Below are 21,314 nucleotides of genomic sequence, written 5' to 3'. Positions count from 1 at the left end.
TGCCTATTGGTTCTTGATTGACTGAGTTGCATGCTTGCATCATTATTCCCCTCCCCCTTTCCTTCATTTCCTCTCTTGATTTTCCTTTCTTCTTCCCCCTTCCTTTCCCTTTTTCCTTCTACTTTTCCACCATCAATTTAATAAGAATTTATTAATCACCTACCATGTGCTGACAAAGAGGTTACAAAGAAAAATAATCCCTATTCTCAGGTAGCTTACATTCTATTAAGGGGAAAATTTGGAATCAAGGGGATCAAGATAGTCTTTTTATATGAAGTCTTACTTGAACTGAGTTGCAAAGGAAGCAATAGATTCTAAGAGTTGGAGAACAGGAGGAAAGGAGTTACAAATGTGGAGGGATAGTCTATTCAAAAATGGAAGAACAGTAAGCAGATAGGTTTAACTGAAAAGGAGACAGAGTTATGGAAAGAGAGCAACATGCAATAAGCCCAGAAAGGTAGATTGAGACCAAATTGTGAAAGGATTTATATCTGATCTTAGGGGCAAAAGGGAGACACTGAAATGTCTCGAGCAGAAGAGTGACATGATCTCACTTGTACTTTAGGAATATGACTTTGATGGCTATGTGAAGGATGAGCTTACTTTTTCAATTTCCTCCTCTCTCTTCCTCCTTTTTCTCACTTTCTCCTCTTCCCTCTTCTTTTCTGTTTTACCTTCCCCTTTCTCTCCCCCTCTTTCTGCTCCTATTCCTTCCTTTTTCCTTCCTTTTTTGCTTTCTCTCACATGCAGTCAGTAGATTTTTTGTTTTAAGAGTCTCTTTTTCTATTGCATTTTCTTCTTCAGTTTTTGTAGTTAGTTTTCATCTCTTCCAGTTTGGGAAGTTGGAATGAGGGTCAGATAGGATCTAATATCCCTGTGTTACAAATTACTTCTCCATAGACCTTCATTCCCAGAGAGTAACACTTGAGAAAGAAGAAGATTGGGCTGTGTTAGTATATTTCTTTCATTGGGTATTCCCTGGCTTATTCTCTGAAATCTTTCTCTTGTCTTGAAAACCACACATGTGCAGGTCTTTGACATCCTATGAGGAAAGCTTGGGGGCCATTTAGATCTAAAACAGTTATAATCATGACTTAGGTTGGATTCCCAATGTAGAAAATGTTCTGCTTTTGTGGGAGGGAAAGGACTACATTTACAACCCCCCACTCCTTCATTCTCTAGCTCCATTGGAATATCTCTTTATCTCGGGTTTTTAGGCACAGAAATACACTCCAGCTACTGATGAACACTTCACTCCAGAGCTTCAGGAGTGGATCCCCTACTCTCCAAAGCGTTCCTCCAGACATAGCGATGGCTTTGTCCCTATTTACTCTGGTGGAGTGTCTGCTGGTGAGTACTTCCAGGATGCTGGGGTTTGCTAGGAAAGAGCATCATCTTCCAGTTCCAATGAACTTTCTCTTATAGATGAAAAGAGGAAGTAATCCTTTTTTGGTCAGCAGCCTCCTTGAGAACTGCCCAGTTGCCTTGTTCTTCATATTACTTTATATATTTTTGTGATTTTTATCTTTCTTTTTATAGTATATCCTAATCAACAAATTAGATATACAATATACAAGAGCAAAGGAGCATCAGGGCTTAGTGTTGGATAAACTCAAAGATCCCAGCTTTGGGGCAAGAACTCACTATTTAAAAAACTGGTAAATTGGAAAGTAGCCTGGCAGTAAATGGGTACAGATTAAAATTCTACAGTATATAACAAGACAATATCCAAATATGTCCTATTTTGGAATAAGGATTTCTATCATAAACAAACTAGAGGAGCTTGAAAGAAATTACATTCAGATCTATAGGTAGGAGAAATGTTTGTGAACAAAGAAGAGAAATTCATAATAAGTAAAATGGACATTTTGATCACAAAATTTCAACATAAATAAAAAATTAAATTTTGCATAAAGAGTAAATGTAGCTAAAATTAGAAGAGAAGTAGGAAATGGAGGAAATCTTTGCAGCAAGTTTCACTGATAAGAGTCAAATTGTGTTGAATTTATAAGAATATCCATTCTCTATTCAAAAAATATGAATAGGCAGTTTTCAAGAGGAAGAAATCCAAGCTACAATGTTCATACTAAAAAAGCTCTAAAACATTAATTATTTGAAAGGTGTAAATTAAAATAACTCAGGTTCTACCTCTCAAACATCAGATTGACAAGGTTGGCCAAAACAGAAGATGACAAACATTGGAAGATCTATGGGAAAACACCTAAAATATGTAACTGATGGTATAATGGAAAAATTGCTAGGCTTGGAGTTGAGAAGATCTGAGTTCAGATCTGACATTTACTAGTTGTTTGACCCTGGGCAAGTCACTTCATCTCTGTTTGCCTCAGTTTCCTCAACTGTAAAATGGAGATAATAATTGTATTTACCTAGAGTTGTTGTGAGGATCAAATAATATATTATTTGTAAAATATTTAACACAGTATGACATATAATAGATGTGTTATAAATGTTTATTCCTTTCCTTTCTCCTTAATGAATTGTTGGTGGAGTTGTGACTTGGTCCGTTCATTCTAGAAAGAAATCTGGAATTATGGCCACCAAAGTTATTAAACTGTGCATCCCCTTTAATCTAGCAATATTAGTTCTTTAGAGTAAAGAAAGAAGAAAAGGACAGGGATATATACAAAAATATTTAGGGCAGCCCTTTTTATGGCTGCAAAGAATCAGAAACTAAGGATTAGGCTGTCAGTTGGGGAATGAACTATTTTTGAATTGAACTAATTTTGATATATAGCTGTATTGTGGAATTGTGCTATAAACAATGAGGAAGGTATGATTGTAGAGAAGTATAGGAAGATTTGTATGAACTGATGCAGAATGAAGTTAGCAGAACCAGGAGAACAGTTTATACAATAACAAAAACAATCTTGAAAGACTTAAGGATTCTAATGAATGGAATGAACAGGTATGATAACTAGAGGACTGATGATAAAGCATGCTATCAACTATAAAGCATGCTACCAATTTCCTGCCAGATTGGTGATGGATTCAAACTGTAGAATGGGACATTTTTGGATGTGATTAGTGAGAAACTTCTTTTATTTGATTATGAATATTTACTTCAGAGGTTTTGAATTTATTTTATTTTGAGGGATGAGGAATGTGAAGATAATAAAAGCTTATTAACTGATAAAATAATAATAATTTAAAAAAATTTCCAGAAGTCCTGGGGTGGCTGGAGGTAGCATGGCTTTCACATCAGGTAAAAGTGAGATAGCAAGCTCTTGCTCACTTGAAATACAGACCTTGACATACCTTGTCCCCCTTCCTTTCTTTGTTTAAAACAATGCTGTTTTTTAAGATAGCTGGAGCTTCTAACTGTGTGTAAATTTAACTGCTGGAATAAGTTGGAGTAGAAGCCCTCTTAGATTCCATCCAGTTTTGAGTCTCTGATTCCTTGTAATATTTCAAATAATCAAACTCCTAATGAGGTTTTTCTCTATCATGATTTGTCTGGACTGTTAAGGTGAATGAAGGGAAAAGAATCTTAGATTTTTACCTGCTCATTGGAAGTAGGATCTTGGGGTCTTAACTTGCCTTGAAAAAGAATGAGAACTAAACTATTAACAACCATATGATAAAATGTTCTAAATCTCTAATAATTAATAATAAAAATTAAAGTAGCTTCAATATTCTACCTCAAACCTATCAGACTGGTGATGACAACTGTTGGAGGACCTATGGGAAAAAAGATACTTTAGTGTACTGTTGGTGAAGCTTTTCAATTCATCCATTATGGAAAGTAATTTGGAATTATGCCCAGAAAGTAAAGTACATATCCTTTGACTCAGCTATACCACTTCTTAGTGGTACCCCAAAGAAACTGGAGAAAGAGGAAAAAGGAATTATGTAGAAAAATGTTTATTCTAGCTTTTTTTTTGTGGTAGCCCAGAATTGGAAATTAAAGGGGTATCTTCCTATTGGGAAATGATTAAATAAACTATCTGAATGTAGTACAATATCATTGTGCCATAAGAAAGGATGAAACATAATTCTGAAGGAAGACTAGGAAAATCTTTATGAACTGATTGATCCAAGTGAAATATGCAGAATGAAAAGAACAATTTATCCAATGGTAACAATGATGTAGAGGAAAACATCTTAGAAAGACTTAAAATACTGATCAATGCAATATTAAATCATGATTCTAAAAGAAGGAAGATGAAACATTCCCCCTCTCATCCTGTCAGAGTCACAGTGAACTTAAAATGGGGTCTAAGGCAAGAGGATGAGGCATTGTCTGACTTTAGCTCCTTGGAACTCTTCTCCCTGAAGAATTTGTCATAAATTACTAAAATAAAAATGAACAGATATAAGAGAGGCTCACTTCTAGGACCAGTTAAGACTGGGTTTGCCCCCTTAGTCAGGAATTATGTAATAATTAGATAATGTTTATAAAGAACTTTCAAACTTTAAAGTGTTATGTAATGTCTGCTATTGTTGTTACTGCTATTACCATTACTTAAAGAGTCTAAGTAAATATGAATAAAGAGGCAAGCAATGGAGTGGTAACTTTTTTTTTTGGCCCATGTTCAGGTACAGTTCCAAGGAATTTAGCCCCATGTCCTGCAGTGACTGCCATCATGAGGAACCCTATCTACACGGCTTGGAGCCATAGAGTTCACCCCAACAGCTGCCAGTCTGCTGCCAGTCAGATGCACCATCAACACTTGCATCCCAGGTATGGAATTAGAAGGTCATGGAAGAGTCCTTGTCAGATGGAGACTTGAGGAACAGAGAAGTTGAGACTTGTTCCCTCTCTGAGTACAGCAAGTGTTTGTCAAATGTCAAATAGCAAGTGTTTAATGAAGGCTTATTAATATCGACTTGTGTTCCATAAGCCAAGATGTGAGGGCAAGCCCTTTGCCTCCCAGTTATCTGCCTCTCCTTGTAGCCATAGGTGCACATTATTGCCTCTATCTTAAGAGAGTCCTTGGGCAAGAAGAAGTGATTAGTTTTGCAAGCATTTCTATGTGTAATGGGCAAAAGCTGGACATTAAAGCAAGCTGACTTCAGATTTGGCCTCTTGACCTTGCTAGCTCTGTGAACTTAAGTCACTTGACAACTCTGATCCTTGTTTCAACTTGTCAATAATGGGAATAATAATATCCATAGTTTCTATCTTTCAGAGGTATTAGAGGCTCAAGGAGAAGGTGTTTATATATATAAAACAGCAAGCACTATCTAATGTCACTTGTTGCCATTAATGTTATTATCTGCTGGTCTAGCAAAATGGACTATTCAGACTAAAAAGAGGAAAGAGAACTTGTCCTTAGAGAAGAGTTCTTACAATTGGTCTTCATTTAAAATTTTTTAAAAATTTAATTTAATTTTTTAATAGTATTTTATTTTTTCTTCTAATTATATATTTTGAAATTTTTAGCATTCATTTTTATAAGGTAGGGATGGGTTTTTGGTTTTTTTTTTTAGGTTTTATTTTGCAAGGCAAATGGGTTTAAGTGGCTCACCCAAGGCCACACAGCTAGGTAATTTTTAAGTGTCTGAGACCAGATTTGAACCCAGGTACTCCTGACTCCAGGGCCAGTGCTTTATCCACTGTGCCACCTAGCTGCCCCTCGGGATAGTTTTAATAAACTCTTCTTCCAGGATACTTTTGAGTTTTGGAAAGTTGAGGAATCATGGAAGTTATGTCCTTCTGGGAAAGATCTTGACTGACTGGGTCATGTACAGTTCTTCATTAGATTATCTCAAAGTCACTATTAGATAAGAAAAGGTACTTCTCCAAGCATTTTCATTTTTGCTAACACTCTGATGTTTAGATCCTTGTGAGATAATTGGGGGGTAATATTATCTTTTTTTTTTTTTTTGACTAATAAGGAAACTCAGGCTCAGGGAGGGCTTTTTGTAATTGGGAATGTCACTAACAAATTAAGGACAAAAAGATGTTTTAATTCTAATTCTAGTTTTCCTTTCTCCTGAACCTTATGTCAGGAACTCTTTTACTATCTTGAGAGGACTCTCTTGGGGACCTATGACCATTAGCACTTATTCTTTGGATGAAGTTCCAGGCTTTGAGACAAGAAGACTCCTTACCTTCCTGAGTTAAAATATAATATCAGACATTTACTAGCTGTGTGACCCTGCCCAATTTACAGATGAGGAAACTGAGGCAAATAGGGTTAATCCCATTAGCCTTAATCCTTTTGCCCTAGTTTCCTCATCTGTAAAAGTAGCTGGAGAAGGAAATGGCAAATCATTCTAGTATCTTTGCCAAGAAAAACCCCAAATGAAGTCACAAAGAGTCAGACATAAATAACAGGAAACTTTTCACTGTCATCCTCAAGCACCTAAATTCTTTGCTTCTCATGCAGCACACAACACCAGGGCCGTCTGAGCCTGGACCTAAGTCACAAACACTCCAGTGACTATTCAGAGACCTCAAGGACAAGAACCTCCCATGGATCCAACTCGTTGCCATCTAGTGCCCGACTCGGTAACCTTATCTCCAAATAGAGTTTTTAATTTTTGTCCCTTAAGGTTTTAGCAAATAGACTTCTGTCACTCTTTCCTGAAAGCCTTGGAAATAAATGCACCAAATTTGGTATCTTGTGCAGAATTTTTCCTTTTGTGTGGTTTTTGTTCATTTGATTCTTTGTGGATCAAAACAAAAGGACCTTGGTGGTGTGTGGTTGCAAAGACAAGGGACTACTTTCAGGACCATGTACTAATGTAGCAACAGAATTTTGTTATGTATTCTGATTTGTTTCCTTTTGTGATTGTGTGTACCCATGAAGCAATCTGAGAACCAGTGTAGAATTTGCTGGAGTAATATTTCAGGAGTTTCCTCCCAATGGTTTTGGACATTTCTGGGATCTTTATATCCAAGTGGAAATTTAAGATGGAGGATGACAAAGGACGTGTCTAATTTTGAATAAAGCATTTTCTGAGTTTAAGTTAACTAGGGACAGTTCAGTTGTTTGAAGGAACAAATTTCAAGAATCATCAGTGAGAGATGACAACTCTATGCATTGTCAATGTTTCTGGGCAGATTGGTTAACTAATAAAAAGCTAGTGTGTATAGGACTGCTCTTCCAGGTCTTAGGAAGTAAGTGAATCAACTACAGCCCATGGAGAGAGCATGTGAAGAGTTGGATGTTTGTTCTTTGCAGCCAATAATGGAAGTGGATATCAATATCCTGACAGACTACTTTACTAAGAGTTGAAGTACTGTGACCTTCAGGGAGAAAAGAGAGAACTAGTTATCTTGATGATTTGGAAAACTGTTCTTGCTCCTTGGGCTTGAGATTTGTCTTGAATGTTCTTATCCTTAGAGCATTTGGGATTAGGAGAATTTATGCCAGATCAGTGGGTCAAGTTTCCATTTCTCTGTCTACCTTATACTGTTGGGTTTTTAAAAAAAATAATAGTTGGATCATTTTGAGGGAATTTGCAGGATCAGACCTAATCAAAATAGTTTTTCTGTAATTTATAAATATTGTATTCTGGACTGTTTCTCTTTGGACTTTAAGAGAAAAAGTGATTTTTAAATTTCTTGTCTTTGTGATCTCCAGTGTCTGGTACCCTAGATGATAGATGTCAGGTGTTTAGGAAATGCTTGTTGAGCTGAATTGTGAAACTTCTTTATGATTTTAAAAAAATAGGATCTTCGAGTAACTTGCAGTTTCGGACAGAACGCATCAAAATTCCACTAACGCCAAGATACCCTCGGTCTGTCATGGGCTCTGATAGAGGTAATATCCCCTTTCTTCTCTTTCCCTGATGCTTTGTATTATTACCTGTACTTTATTTTCTGGGTGGGTTTCCTGATTTTTAACAATTTATTTATTTATGTTTACCAGTGTTGGACAACTGTCTGTTGTCACTTGTGTTGGAATGGGGAGAAGATATGAAAAAAAAGGAGACATGACTCTTATTATCAAAGAGCTTACCATCTAGTTTTAGGGGCAATAACTTATTCTGGGGATATTGCTTGAAATAGTTGCTATTGATAACAGGCAGTTTCTGATGAAAACCTGCTCGATGTGGTACATATTATATGGAGACCAGGAGCCCATTGGAGAAAAAAAGACACCACTGAAGACAGTGTAGCTGATGAAGGCTTTTTGGAGGCTGGGTGTCTTGACTGGGGTTAGCCTTCAGCCACAAATTCTATTGAGCATCAGAGAAATGGTCCATCTTCTTTTCTCTTGGCAGGTTCATTGTCACACTCTGAATGCAGTAGTCCTAGTCTGATCACTCCTCCCCAGTCACCTTTGAACCTAGAGACCTCATCTTTTGCCAGTAGCCAGTCTCAGAGCTCACTTTCCACATTGCCTAGGATTGCTATCAGCCCAGCTTCGATAGGGGAGCGAAGGAAGGACAGGTAAATGTGACTATTGCTGTTTTTTGAGAAATCAAGTGAAAAAACATGATCTAATTGGCAAGAAAAATGGGCAACAGTTTTGTCTTCTGTTAATTAACTCAAGGCTGGTCTGCTGTTAGAATAATCAGTCAGCAAATATTAATTAAACACTTGTTGTACATGCAAGTACTGCTTTTACATATTGTGGGAAGAGGGGTAGAAAACAGGTTTAGGACACATTCTTAAGGGACTTTGCTGTACTTAGAAAATCATCAAATGACATATTTAGAGTATCATAGTTTTAGATCCAGAGGAGCCATAGAATCATCTAGTCCAGCCCCTTCATTTAAATAGATGAAAAAATTGAAGTCCAAAGAAGTTAAATTATTTGTCCAAGGTTACACAGGTAGGAAGTGGTAAAGCTGGGATTTGAACTCAGGTTTTGAGTCTCCAAGTTTCTACTCTTCACTGTATAATGTAAGAGGGAGAGGGAAGAGGAAAGCCCAGGATAAGTTATGGTCCTTTTGTTATCTTTGTCTCCTCTGAGCTCTCTGATAGTAGTTGAATCTTCTCTTCATCATTCATTTCCTTACTCAATTCTACCCCAGTTCTTTAGAATATTAGAAGTTAGAATCTGTAGGGACTTAAAATCTGTTATTTCAGTTCCTGCCATAGCACAAACCCTTTGGATGAGACTGATTTGTGGCTAGAAGTCTCTCTTAGAGTATAATCCATTCCCTTCTTTGCTAACTTTTGTGACTTTTCCTGTTACTGAACAGTTAGAAATAGTCCTTTGTGGAGACTAGGTCCTCCCATGAGCCCAATCTAATCTCAAACTTTGACTGCTCTGTTTCTGACCTGACCTGGCCTAGTGGTGCCTCCTTCCCCACCCCTCCAATCCCACTCCTATTTAAAAGTCTTGCTATCACCATATTTATGGTGAATCTAGTGCTCTCAGCCGGATTGAACTCAGAGCTCTTAATCCTAAGAGATCCATGGGCTTAGACTCTTCAGTAACAGGGTTGTTAAATCACACTTTGGAAACTCAGGTTAACTTTAACATTATTTGAATGCTAATCCAGGTTATTCTTATCTATATTCACCCACCCATCAGTGCTTTCCCTATTCTATTATCTGTTGTTTAACCAGGTAGAAACTCACTATATTATTTTTTAATTGATATTTTATTATATTTTCCAATTACGTGTTATGAAAGCTTTTCAGCATTCATCCACATGCATACGTATACTTTTAAGTTACACAATTTCCTTCCATCCTCAACTTCCCACCCTCCCTTTCCTCAGTGGCAAACAGTCTAGTGAATATTGTACATAGACATTTATGTTCAACATGTTTACAGATCTGTCATTTTCTGTATGAGGAATTAGGATAAAGGAAAAAGAAAGAAAACCATGAGATAGGAAAGAAAAACATAAGGGAAATTATTAAAAAGTGAATGTTATTCAGATTCCATAGGGGTATTTTTGTTGTTTTGTTTTGTTTTTCTTCCTGTGGATGGGGATAGCATTGTCCATAGCAGGTCTCCTAGGGTTGTCCTAGTTTTCTGAACTGCTGAGAGCAGCTGCATCCAACAGGGTTGATCAGCTCACAATGTTCTCTTGGTTCTGCAACCTTTGCTCAACATCAGTTCTTGTAATTCATTCCATACTTCTATAGAGTGCAACTATTCATGGTTTCTTATTGAATAATAGTGCTCCATAACTTCTTCAGTCATTTCTTAATTGATGGGCATCCCCTCAATTCCCAATTCTTTGTCACTACAAAAAGAGCTGCTGTGAACATTTTGGAACATGTGAGACTTTTCTCATTTTTCATGATTTCTTCTTGATGTAGACCTGGGATTGGTATTGCTGGGTCAAAGGATATGATCAGTTTTTTATTGTTCTTTCAACCAGATTATTTTAAATTAGACTTTTGAATCTAAAGTGGGATTCTAGAAATGATTAGATTAGATTGGAAACTTCTTGAGGGCAGGGACTGCCTTAGCACAGTATCTGCACATAGTAGGCCTTAATGTTTATTGTTTATTTTTTGATTTAAAAGGCATGTTGGAATTGAAAGGTCTCAGAATTGACTGAGTTTGGAGATCTAATTTTTGTCAATAAATAGCTAGTAATAATCTTGGGCAAATTATTTACCTTTTCTGAGCTTCAGATTTCTATAAGGGTAGGTGAGTACATGGGTAAAGGGGATTAGATCAGGTTCCTTCCAGCTCTAAATTTCTAAGGCTCTATGATTATGTGTTAAAATATATGATACTAATTTAAAGTATAGTAGAAATTCAGAGGGCAATTGATATAGTGACTGGCCTGGAGTCAGGAAGACTTATCATAGTGAATTCCAAAATGACCTCAGACACGTATTATCTGTGTGAACCTGGGCTATTCACTTCATCCTGTCTGCCTTAATTTTCCTCATCTGTAAAATGTGCTTGAGAAGGAAATGGCAAATCACTCTGGAGAAAACCCCAAATGGGGTTCCCCAGAATATTCAGACAGGACTGAAGAACAACTATAAAGAAATTCACTTAAGCAAGAGATTAGTTTTGGTTGGAAAACTGTGGTAAAGTTTCTTGGAGGAACTTAAAGTTTGAATATTATCTAGCTCTAATTATCCTTCATTTTCGAAGTAGATCATGATGTCAGGGAGGTGATGCCATAACAAGCACCTGAATTGGATTTGAGTGATGTGATCAGTCTCACTTTGTCCTCCAGAGCCATCTGGGTCTAGTGGTCAGATATGAATCAGGATCACTGGAGATGGCCCCGGATGTGAGGCAATCAGGGTTAAGTGACTTTAAAGTGATTTGCCCAAGGTCACACAACCAGTCAAGTGTCTCAGCCTAGATTTGAACTCTTGTTCTCCTGATTCCAAGACCAATGCTCTGCACTACCTAGCTGCCCTTATCTATATAAATAAAGATGAGATGGAGAAGATTTGAGTCAGAATCTTAATGTAAAGACTGTCAATTAATAAGCATTAATCAATATACTATCTGCTTGGGCATTAGAGTAGGAATTGGAGGATACATTTCAAAGAATGGAACAAATCCCTGTGTAAAGACCTTACAGATCAATGGAGAAGAAAGTTGATTATAGATGATAAACTTAAACTTGGGAGGGAATAAGGGAGGAGCACAGTGGTTTGCTGCCCAACTGAGCTAAACACAAGATTGTCTCAAATTAGTGAAGATGGTGTGAAGATCTGCCTTGTAGGGTTAGATATCTCAAGGATGAAATGCCATGGTTTCTGATCTCAAGTGGCCCCAATATGAAGGTGAAATGTTTGACAGTTAGAACTAAAACAGGCGACAGCATAAAGTAAATGTTATGATGAAGAAAAATATCTTGGTTCTCTTCTTCTTCTGCTCCTCTTCTTCCTCCTATTACATTTCTCAGTGTCTGCTGTTCTGTGTCTGAGTTTTTCTTCTCCTTCTCTCCTGAATCTTCTACCCCTTCCAGATATCTGTACCGTAATAGATCTTTTCTGAGACTTCCCGTGGCTCCCAGGCCTAGGTTCTCCTCCCTAAGGAGTTTGAGGTTGGCCTGACTGACATAAGGTTCTCCTCTAGCAGTATTGTGCACCTCTCCTTGTGCCTGTTTGACACGTTTGGATAATTTCCCCGGGGAGCATTTGCATGGTAATTGTGATGCTACCATGCAAAACTGCTGGTATTTTTTTTAAAAATTATTTTTAATGGCTTGGATTTGCAATGGCTTAATTCTTATGATTGATTTGCATCACTTTGCATAGTTGGCCAATAAAACAAAAAATAAATTCCCTCTGTATTGCTTCTCCTGGATTGACCTCCTCCTGAAAGTTATCCTATTTTTCTAGAGTCTTCTATTCGCTCCTAGACCCCAAACATTTATTTATTCATTCACTTATTTATTTATTGTTGATCCCAAACATTTATAAACTATATGGGTCAGGAATGCTTCCAAATTATGGTTTGTAAATTACATATTATATAAAGCAACTACTTACATATATAATATGGATTGTTATGTTTTTTCTTCTCCTTTTAGAGTTTAGTTTTTGTTCACCCTACTTTTGTTGTGTTTTCATCTAATCCACATCTTTAAGACTGTGTATCTTAAGTTTCTTTGGAGTGGTGACATTTTTCTTTCTTGCATGAGGTTTCAGGAATGTATACAATTTGTTATGAAAGGGATGATCATCACATTTCCATTTACTATGGTTGTCACCCATTTCCTAAACATTTATTTGATCTTCCTTGAAAGGGGATGCCATGATGTCTGGTCTTTTCCTTGTAGCCCATTGCATGTCTTTATTGTATCTCTCTTTGATCGATGATTAAGCACCATTCTGTCCAAAGTGTATCTCTGGGGTGTAAGCCAATTTAGGATTGTTTCTTCCTTTGAAAAGGCCTTATATGGAGGAACCTCGTCATGTCAAAGTGCAAAAGGGTTCAGAGCCACTGGGAATTTCCATAGTGAGTGGTGAAAATGGTGGAATATTTGTTTCAAAAGTAACGGGAGGAAGCATTGCTCACCAAGCTGGCTTAGAGTATGGAGATCAGTTGTTGGAGGTAAGAACTTACCAGTCCCCCCCCCCCCCCTTTAACCTCCAGGAGGAATCTTCTCATTGTGTAAACTTCTAATGACCTGAAAGTGGAAGTACCCCTTACCACAGGAATGATTAAAATTCTTGTATTTTTAGAGCCTGGATGGGGTCAAGTAGGGCTATCCATGGTTGAAATTCTTCAGAGGCCAACTAGTCCCCTTATTTTATAGCTGCGGAAACTGAGGTTCGGTCAGTGAAGTGTTTCTTCAAGGTCATATAGGAAATGAGCATCAGAGGCAGAGATCTGAGCCCAGATCCTTTGTGACTCCAGAACTCTTTCCACTGCCTTCTTGCTGTCCCTGCTGCTAGTTCATCCCTGGGCTTAGCAGGTTGTGTCAGGTTGTGATCTACTGACCTAACTTTTAAAATCTCAAGGTTTCCTTGGTTGCTATGTTAAGGCATTAGGAGAGCGAGTTAGGAGAGGTCTCCAGGATGAATCACAGAACACCTTTGAAGACACTGGGGATCCATAGACTGCAGAGAAGATCCAAGGAGCTTGTAATAGCTATCATCAATTGTTTGAAGAATATTGGGTGGAGGAGGGCTTAAATTTATTCTGTTAAAATGAGTTTGAAGATTCAAAGGGGTCAATTTAGGTCTGGTGTCCATAGAAGCTTTTGTAGATTGTTCTCTCTTGAGACATATTAGCTTTTTCCTCCATCAAAGTCAAGAAAAGGATGATCATTTATCTCAAATTTCTCTTATGTATAGGCTGGACCTCCGAGGGAGCTACTTCTCAGATTTTATGGTCCTAGAATAGCTTTGATATCTTTTGAAATTGCAAAAAAGCATTAACCTCCCAACTCTCCTTGTGTTTGTCATGTTTGTTATAGTAGCCTCCCTGGGATCTGTTTTTTCTTTCAGTTCAATGGTATTAACTTGAGAAATGCAACAGAGCAACAGGCACGACTAATCATCGGCCAGCAGTGTGACACCATCACTATCCTGGCCCAGTATAACCCTCACATGTATCAGCTTGGCAACCACTCCCGGTCCAGGTAAGGGCAGTTCCCTCTTAGTGTTGGACCAATATTCAGATATCTATGAGGCTTGAGGCCAGAGAAGAGTCATTGGAAAAATAGGATTAAAAAAGGAGGAGGCAGCTTGGTTTAGTAGATGAAGGGAGGAAGGCAGAGGAAGGAACAATTTATAAGAGTTCCTAGTCTCTGTCAAGAGCTGTTGTATTTTGCATATATCTCATTTGATCACCTCTATAACCCTGGGAGATAGGTGTTATCATTACCGTCATTTTGTAGTTGGGGAGCCTGCAGAAAAAAAGAGTTAAGTGACTTGTCCAAGGTCACAGAGCTAGTAAATGTTGTAAGACCAGATTTGAATTCAGGTGTTCCTGAGTGTTCTATTTACTAGACAACCTTGTGACACTGGACTTGTAGTTGAGAATCTCTAGGGTCAGTCTCCTGCCTTAGAGACTTAGTAATTGTTAGATCCCAAGTAATTTGTTAACCTCTTCTTGACTCATTTTCATTATCTGTAAAATGAGAGGATTGAACTCTTTGGTCTCTTAGATCCATTTTATCTTTGATCTTTTGATTTGGTATGACTCGGTCATTGAATGGCCCAATGTCCCTCTTGTCATTTGACTTAGTGACTCTACCCATTGGCTAAAGCCCTGTGCTTGGGAGAAGAGGGAATAAAACAATCATAGGTTTATAGATTTTAGAATTGGAAGGAACTTCAGAAGTCATCTTGTCCAACCTTTTCATATTACAGATGAGGAAGCTGAGGTTTAGGTTAAATGACTTATGGTCATAAATGTAATAAGTAGCACAGGTTGGATATAAAACCAAGTCTTCCTGATTCCATCTACTACATCATACTTGGGATTCTCCTTATTTTAGATTTGAGAGTCCATAGCTGTGTTATCCTTACCTCGAGGCCCAATTCTTGGGGCACAATTATTGGGGAATGCAGCCATGGGTCCCACCTGAATTCTCAGTGGCCTCATGTTGATTAGTCATTGAGTAGGTTTTAATTGTATATATTTTCTGTGTGAAGTTCTGTCCCAAGGATGGGTCTGACACAGCCATACATGAAGGTTTGATATCCTTGAGAGTAGGGGGTAGAAGTTAAAAAGAGGTTGAAAGAGGGAAGGGTGTAAACCAGACCTTTGTTTAATCTTTCAAACCATATATATTCTTTATATAGGATAAGAATTGTTGTCATAATTCTCAATCATAAATTAAGTTTCTTTCTTCCCTTAAAAGAAAAGCTCCCAGTGATAGAAAAATGAAAAACTTAGTGATGCCCTTAATCCTAATTCCTCATACCAAAAATTACTAATTTTTAAATATGTTTAACAAAACATATATATACAATGCTAACCTGACTGTTCCCTGCTGAGGGGAAGGTGGAGGGAAATTTTGTAACTTGGAAATGTGATGAAAATAAATGGATGAAAAAAAAATAATTTCAAACAAACAAAAAACTTAGTATTGGAAGAGACCTCTAAGGTCATCTTGTTTGATTTTTGCCTGGACACTAAACCCTTGATGGCAAACAGTCATCTGGCCCTCTATTTGTGACCCTAATGTGAGGAGAAACTCATTATTTCCCAAGATAACCAATTCCACTTTTGGGAAGTTCTAATTATTAATAAAAATTTCTTTTTGTCCCCAAACTTTTCTTTTAACACTTTTACTCATTGCTCTAGGACCAAGCCAGACACTATCAAACCCTCTTCTTTTTGGGGTGGCTAGAGCACCAGCCTTGGAGTCAGGAGTACCTAGGTTCAAATCCGACCTCAGACACTTAATAAATTACCTAGCTGTGTAGCCTTGGGCAAGCCACTTAACCCCATTGCCTTGAAAAATCTAAAAACAAAACAAAACAAAAAAACCCCCCTCTTCTTTGTGACAGACTCTGAAATGAATAAAGACAGTTATCATGTTTCTTCCTAAGTCTTTTCTTCTCCAGGCTAAAGCCAGCTCCTTCCACTGGTCTTTCCCATGACACATTTTCTAGGTTTTTCACCCATGCTCCAACTTGTCTTTCTAAAATATAGCAGTGCTTTAGATGAGACTTCACTTGGACAGAATACAATGTCACTCTTATGTCCCTTCTGAAAATTCTGCTTCTATTTATTATCCAAAACAGTTGACAATGTTAGTTTTGATGACTGCCATTTCATACTGTTGATTTGTGGCCAGTGGTAGAGATTTGGGGTGTGAGGTAATGATGATGGTGGTGGGGAGAAATGTATTCTGCCCAATGTTTCATTTGTCCTCTGTGTAGTTCTCGACTGGACCCTGTGAGCACTCATTCCAATCTGCAGGGCAGTGGGTCTGCCACTCCAGACAGCCATTCCATCATTGACACAGTGAGTGAGCAGGATGAGGGGACCATAACGCCAACATCCAAGCAGACCACACCTACCACCAGCCCTCGAAATTCCATCAGGTCAGCCACTGGTACCTCCTCATCCACGGACCTTTTTCCCTTGAGGTTGATTCTTGATGATCAGACCGTTTCTGGGCACTTGCTCATGCTGATGCAGAAATTAAAATGGATTTGAGCATAGAAGCAGCCATGTACACCAAACAATTAGCATCATATTGTTGTCAGTGTTGTTTTTTTTATTGAACATTGACCTTTAAACCCCTCCTTGGCCTGTCTTCAAATGCGCTAACCTTCCCAAGTCAGAAGGTGTGAGCTAGAATAACTGGAGTGTGACAACACTGCCTCCCAATGGACAACCCTGACTATTGCTCCATAATAAGTCCCATTTTTGAAGCTGGGAAAACACCTAATATTTTCATTTCCATAATTTGGTGGGATTGGGGAGGTGAAGTAAGGTGTACTTTGGGAAGTTTATTTTCAGCTCATTTTGGATTAAGGCGTAGACTCAAAGAATGTCCATCCTTAAGGGAGCCCTTAAGGATTATTTAGCTTTTTTCCCTGAAAAGTCACATGGTTAGTTAGTTGCAGAGAAAGAAGTAGGCTAGAATTGAGGTGTCCTAATTCTCCCAAGCTCACTTTAAAAAATTATTTAAAACTTTATTTTATTTTTTAAATTAAATATTTTGTTGATGTTATTTTAAAAAACTTTCACTTCCTGATCAATTCTCTATTCCCTGCTGAACTGTTCCCTCCTCATAGATGTACAATTGAACTAAGTCATCAATCTTTTGGCCCATTTTGACAGTACTTGCTTCATTCTGTGCCTATGGTTCCCACCTCTCCACTTCACTGGTAACTCACTAGCAAGATGATTCAACAATGCATTGAGCAGAGGTCTATTATCTTTTTTTAAAAATGTATTTTAAGGCAATGGGGTGAAGTGACTTGCCCAAGGTCACACAGCTAGGCAATTATTAAGTGTCTGAGGCTGGATTTGAACTCAGGTCCTCCTGACTCCAGGGCCAGTGCTTTATCCATTGCACCACCTAGCTGATTGCCTTCTACTGTATCAGTGTAGTCCTCCTGATCACTCACTTTATACGGCATATGTCCATCCTAGTCACCCTAAATTTCTGTATATTGGTTTTTATGGAACTGCAGTATTCTGCTACATTAATAGAACAGAATTTGTTCAGCAGATCCACATCAGTGGACATCTATTTTCCATTTCTTTGCTACCACAAAAAAAGGGTGTGGTGAATATTTTCTAAATAGAGATTCTCTTTTCTCATTACTTCATACCTCTGAATTGGGTTCTTTTAGAAAATGGGGCTATTTTTAATAATTGTTTAAGTAGAATATAATTAGAAATGCAAATGTGTGACAAAAAAGAAAATATGAGTGTACTTCAAGTCCAAAAAGATAATTTTTTTTTAGATTCTCTCTTGACGATTTTTTTGTCTTAGATATCCATTCGTGATTCTAAGGCATCTTTTGGCAGAGTAGTCTTGGAATCCAGCCTTAGATAAGGGGTGGGGGAACCTTTTGTCTGCCAAGGGTAACATTATTTGGGGACCATACAAAATTATCAACTTAAAAATTAGCCTACTATATTCATTTAAACACCCCTAAAAACTCCTAGATTTATTGAATTTCTAGGTTCAGCCTGCAGTTGCCATGGCAGCACCTGACCAAATGATTTCCCAGACCTGTGGTCTGGACGTTCCCCCACCCCTGCCTTAGATCTTTGAGTTGAAGGGAACCTCCTCAGATAGTCTGTTCCATCTTCCTTGTTTCACTCAGGTAAGGGTTTTCTAGAACAGAAACTAAAGGGTATTCCTTTACTTTTCATCTCTAAGATCCAGGTTTTGGAATCCACTTCTCCTTTGACAAAGGGTCTGTGTGAGTGATTGAGAGTCAATTAACTTCCTTTTTTCTCTAAAGAATCTTGGCAGATGCCAACAAAAGAACTCCAGAACCTCGAGTTGTCATCATCAAAAAGTTCCAGGTGGAACTTGGTGTGCAGATATGTGGTGGGAACCTGCATGGGGTGTTCGTGGCAGATGTGGAGGATGGCAGTCCTGCCAGTGGTCCTGAGGGGCTGGTGCCAGGGGACCTTATACTTGAGGTGAGAGCTTCGAGAGGCTTTTCAACCCCTGATCTGTTGAGGAAAACTGTCCCTTTCACTGTTAGTTCAAATAATACCTCCTGCGTGAGGCTGATCTGAATACCCCACCTGTAAGTGTGATATCCCTAAAATTGTGTTGTGTCTGTTTTGTATATATTTTGTCCAGGTTGTGTCTCCTAATAAAATGTAACTCTTTTGAGAATGGGATCTTTTATCTTATTATCTTATAGCATATAGTAGGGGCTTAAAAATAACTTAGTGATTGATTCATAGGGACACCCATAGTCCTTGTCCTCAGGGAGTCCCAATATATCAGGAAAGATTTTTGAGGATTCCACAATCTGATAATCATGGATGGGTAGGTAGGGTAAGAAAATGTTGCAGACATAGAAATGAATACAAGAAAAAAAGAAGGTAGAGACATCCAGGTCTCCTGAGAAGCCATATGTGATCTAGAGAGGGGCCAATTCTATACAATTCTGTTCAGTTCCCAAGTGTTTATTAAGCATCTATTGTATACCAACCACAAGGCTAGGAATTGGGAGTAAGTATAAAGACAAGGAAGTTATAGTAAATCTGCTTCTCTGGAATAAGCTGTGGGGGAAGGATGGAAGGTGTCAGCTAAAGAAACTCAAAGGAAGAGACAAGGAGAGGTCTAGAAATTTAAAATGTAAGGACCTGCCATCTAGAGATGGGAGAGGCAGATTCTCTCTGTTCTCTCTTTCTCCTCAGTCTTTTCTCTTCCCTTTTCCTCTCTTCTTTAATCTCTTTTGTTTCTCTTCTCTCTTTATTCTTTCTTCCTTTTTTCTTTTTCTAGTTTTCTCTTTTATCTTGTTTATCTCTTCCTGTCTGTCTCCTCGTTTCTGTCTCTGTCTCTCTCCCTTAACTTTTCTCTTTCTCTCCTTCCCTACTTCTTTTCCCCCTTTATCTCTCTCTTCTCCCCCCCCACACACTTTGTATCTCTCCTTTTCTGCTTCTCTTATCTGTCCCTTGACCTTGCCTTCCTGATCCTTTGCAAATTGACTCTCTTCATCCTCAATCCACTCCTCCTTCCTTCGGCAGTATGGTTCTGTGGACATGAGGAACAAAACAGCTGAGGAAGCCTACTTGGAAATGCTGAAACCTGGGGAAAACATTCGTGTGAAGGTGCAGTATCGCCTGGAGGATTTCAACAAGATCAAGGACATTCCAGGCGATGGCTTCTACATTCGGTACTCAGATGGTGGTCCTATCCATCTCTTTCCCAAAATACAAGTTATCTTTTGGCTAGATACTGGAGTACAGTATCTCCCCAAGTTTTGACCCTAGGGCTGGACATAAGGATGGATATGAATTCCTTTTTAGACCTTTTTTTTCCCCCCTAGTGGCAAGACAAAGCTCCTTAAAGATTTAAGTGAGAAAGTAGGATACCAGATTTGGTCTTAAGATCCAAGAGGATGTAATTCTCCTTTATGGCTGCAAGTCTCTCCTTATTAACCCCTTTCACTGAGTTTTGATGATTTCTTACACAGGCAACAGTGTGGAATGAGGGCCATAGAACATACAGTTAACAACTCCTAGGGAAATCCCGTCAGACATTCCCTATTTGGACTGGTCAACAAGAGACATTGTGTGTCCTTGGGGAGCTTCTGACCCCATAGAAAAGGTCTACATCTTTGGAGGGTTTCCTTTGGCCTATCAGGAAGCATAGCATCTGATGGAAGGAGATGTGAGGTAGCATAACTTTGGGGACTGAATATGAAAAAAACCATCCCTTGGGTACTTGCACAATAGAAGAAAAACAGGTACTAACACTTTTCTCCTCTTCCTTGGCCAGAGCTCTATATGACCGATTGGCAGAAGTGGATCAGGAACTGAGCTTCAAGAAGGATGACATCCTCTATATTGATGACACCCTCCCCCAGGGGACCTTTGGCTGTTGGATGGCCTGGCAACTAGATGAAAATGCCCAGAAACTGGAAAGAGGCCAGATCCCCAGCAAATACATGTAAGAGGCATTTGGGTCTATAACACCCTCCAGAGGTAGAGTAGATGGAGAAGAGGGTATAGAGGGGGAAGAAAATGGTCATTGTGGGAGGGGAGAGAGGCCCTGGATTGCATCCTTCTAAGAGGTATGAGAGGGCCTTATCAATAGGTTTTGTTTGTTTTTTTTTTAACTGGACCAATGGTTTTATTAGCATAGGCTATAGAAAACTCCTTCTACAATTAATGGTGCGTTCTAGAGTCATAGAGAATGGCCTAGTGGCCTTGAGAGCTTAAATGTGTCAGAGGTAAGACTCCCCTTTGGTCTAGTTGACTTGTTAGCACCTCTCTGTCTTTTACAAGATGATACCTCTAGACTGATAAAATTAGCATTGTAAGACAGAGAAGGAGGCAGATTGATGTAAAAGAAGACAGGAGCTGTGCAGTCAACCTCACACAGAATGGGTCCCTTTAACCAAACTTAAGCACTACAAACTGCATATTGACTTAGAAAAGCACATCAGCATTAACTAGATGATGTTGGGATTCTCTATTTAGTGAACTATTCCCCAAGTGGATCTTTTTTTTTTAATTTTGTTTATTTAAGGCAATCGAGTTAAGTGACTTGTCCACTGTTACACCAACTAGGCAGTTATTAAGTGTCTGAGGCTGGATTTGAACTCAGGTTCTCCTGACTCCAGGGCCAGTGTTCTCCACTGTGCCACCTAGTTGCACCCCTCCCCCCCAAAGTGGATCTGAATCTAATCAGACTGTTCTTAGGAATGTTGCACAGTTGGGTTTGATACCTCTGCCACAGAGGATATGATTATAGATTAGTGGTATGGAGGGGTAAGAAAAAAAGGGGTAAAGGTGACTTCAGGTATATGAACCAAGGGAACCAAAAGAGCTGTTTGT

General features: G+C 38.5%; 1 protein-coding gene across 4 annotated transcripts in view; it reads left to right on the top strand.

The window, feature by feature from the left end:
- The window catches only part of DLG5 (discs large MAGUK scaffold protein 5), a 158,945-nt gene that overhangs the window by 124,697 nt on the left and 12,934 nt on the right, over positions 1–21,314 (top strand). For all 4 annotated transcript variants that reach the window (XM_074232926.1, XM_074232924.1, XM_074232925.1 and 1 more), the window contains 11 exons: positions 1,218–1,350; positions 4,558–4,702; positions 6,354–6,475; positions 7,644–7,733; positions 8,197–8,365; positions 12,755–12,917; positions 13,817–13,950; positions 16,205–16,369; positions 18,254–18,437; positions 19,500–19,648; positions 20,254–20,424. In XM_074232926.1, the coding sequence (XP_074089027.1) occupies positions 1,218–1,350; positions 4,558–4,702; positions 6,354–6,475; positions 7,644–7,733; positions 8,197–8,365; positions 12,755–12,917; positions 13,817–13,950; positions 16,205–16,369; positions 18,254–18,437; positions 19,500–19,648; positions 20,254–20,424 (1,625 nt within the window). The remainder of the gene's footprint in view (positions 1–1,217; positions 1,351–4,557; positions 4,703–6,353; positions 6,476–7,643; positions 7,734–8,196; positions 8,366–12,754; positions 12,918–13,816; positions 13,951–16,204; positions 16,370–18,253; positions 18,438–19,499; positions 19,649–20,253; positions 20,425–21,314) is intronic.

The sequence above is a fragment of the Macrotis lagotis genome, chromosome 4, assembly GCF_037893015.1.
Source record: "Macrotis lagotis isolate mMagLag1 chromosome 4, bilby.v1.9.chrom.fasta, whole genome shotgun sequence".
In the NCBI taxonomy this organism is placed as follows: Eukaryota; Metazoa; Chordata; class Mammalia; order Peramelemorphia; family Peramelidae; genus Macrotis; species Macrotis lagotis.
This window is presented reverse-complemented; position numbering and strand designations above follow the sequence as displayed.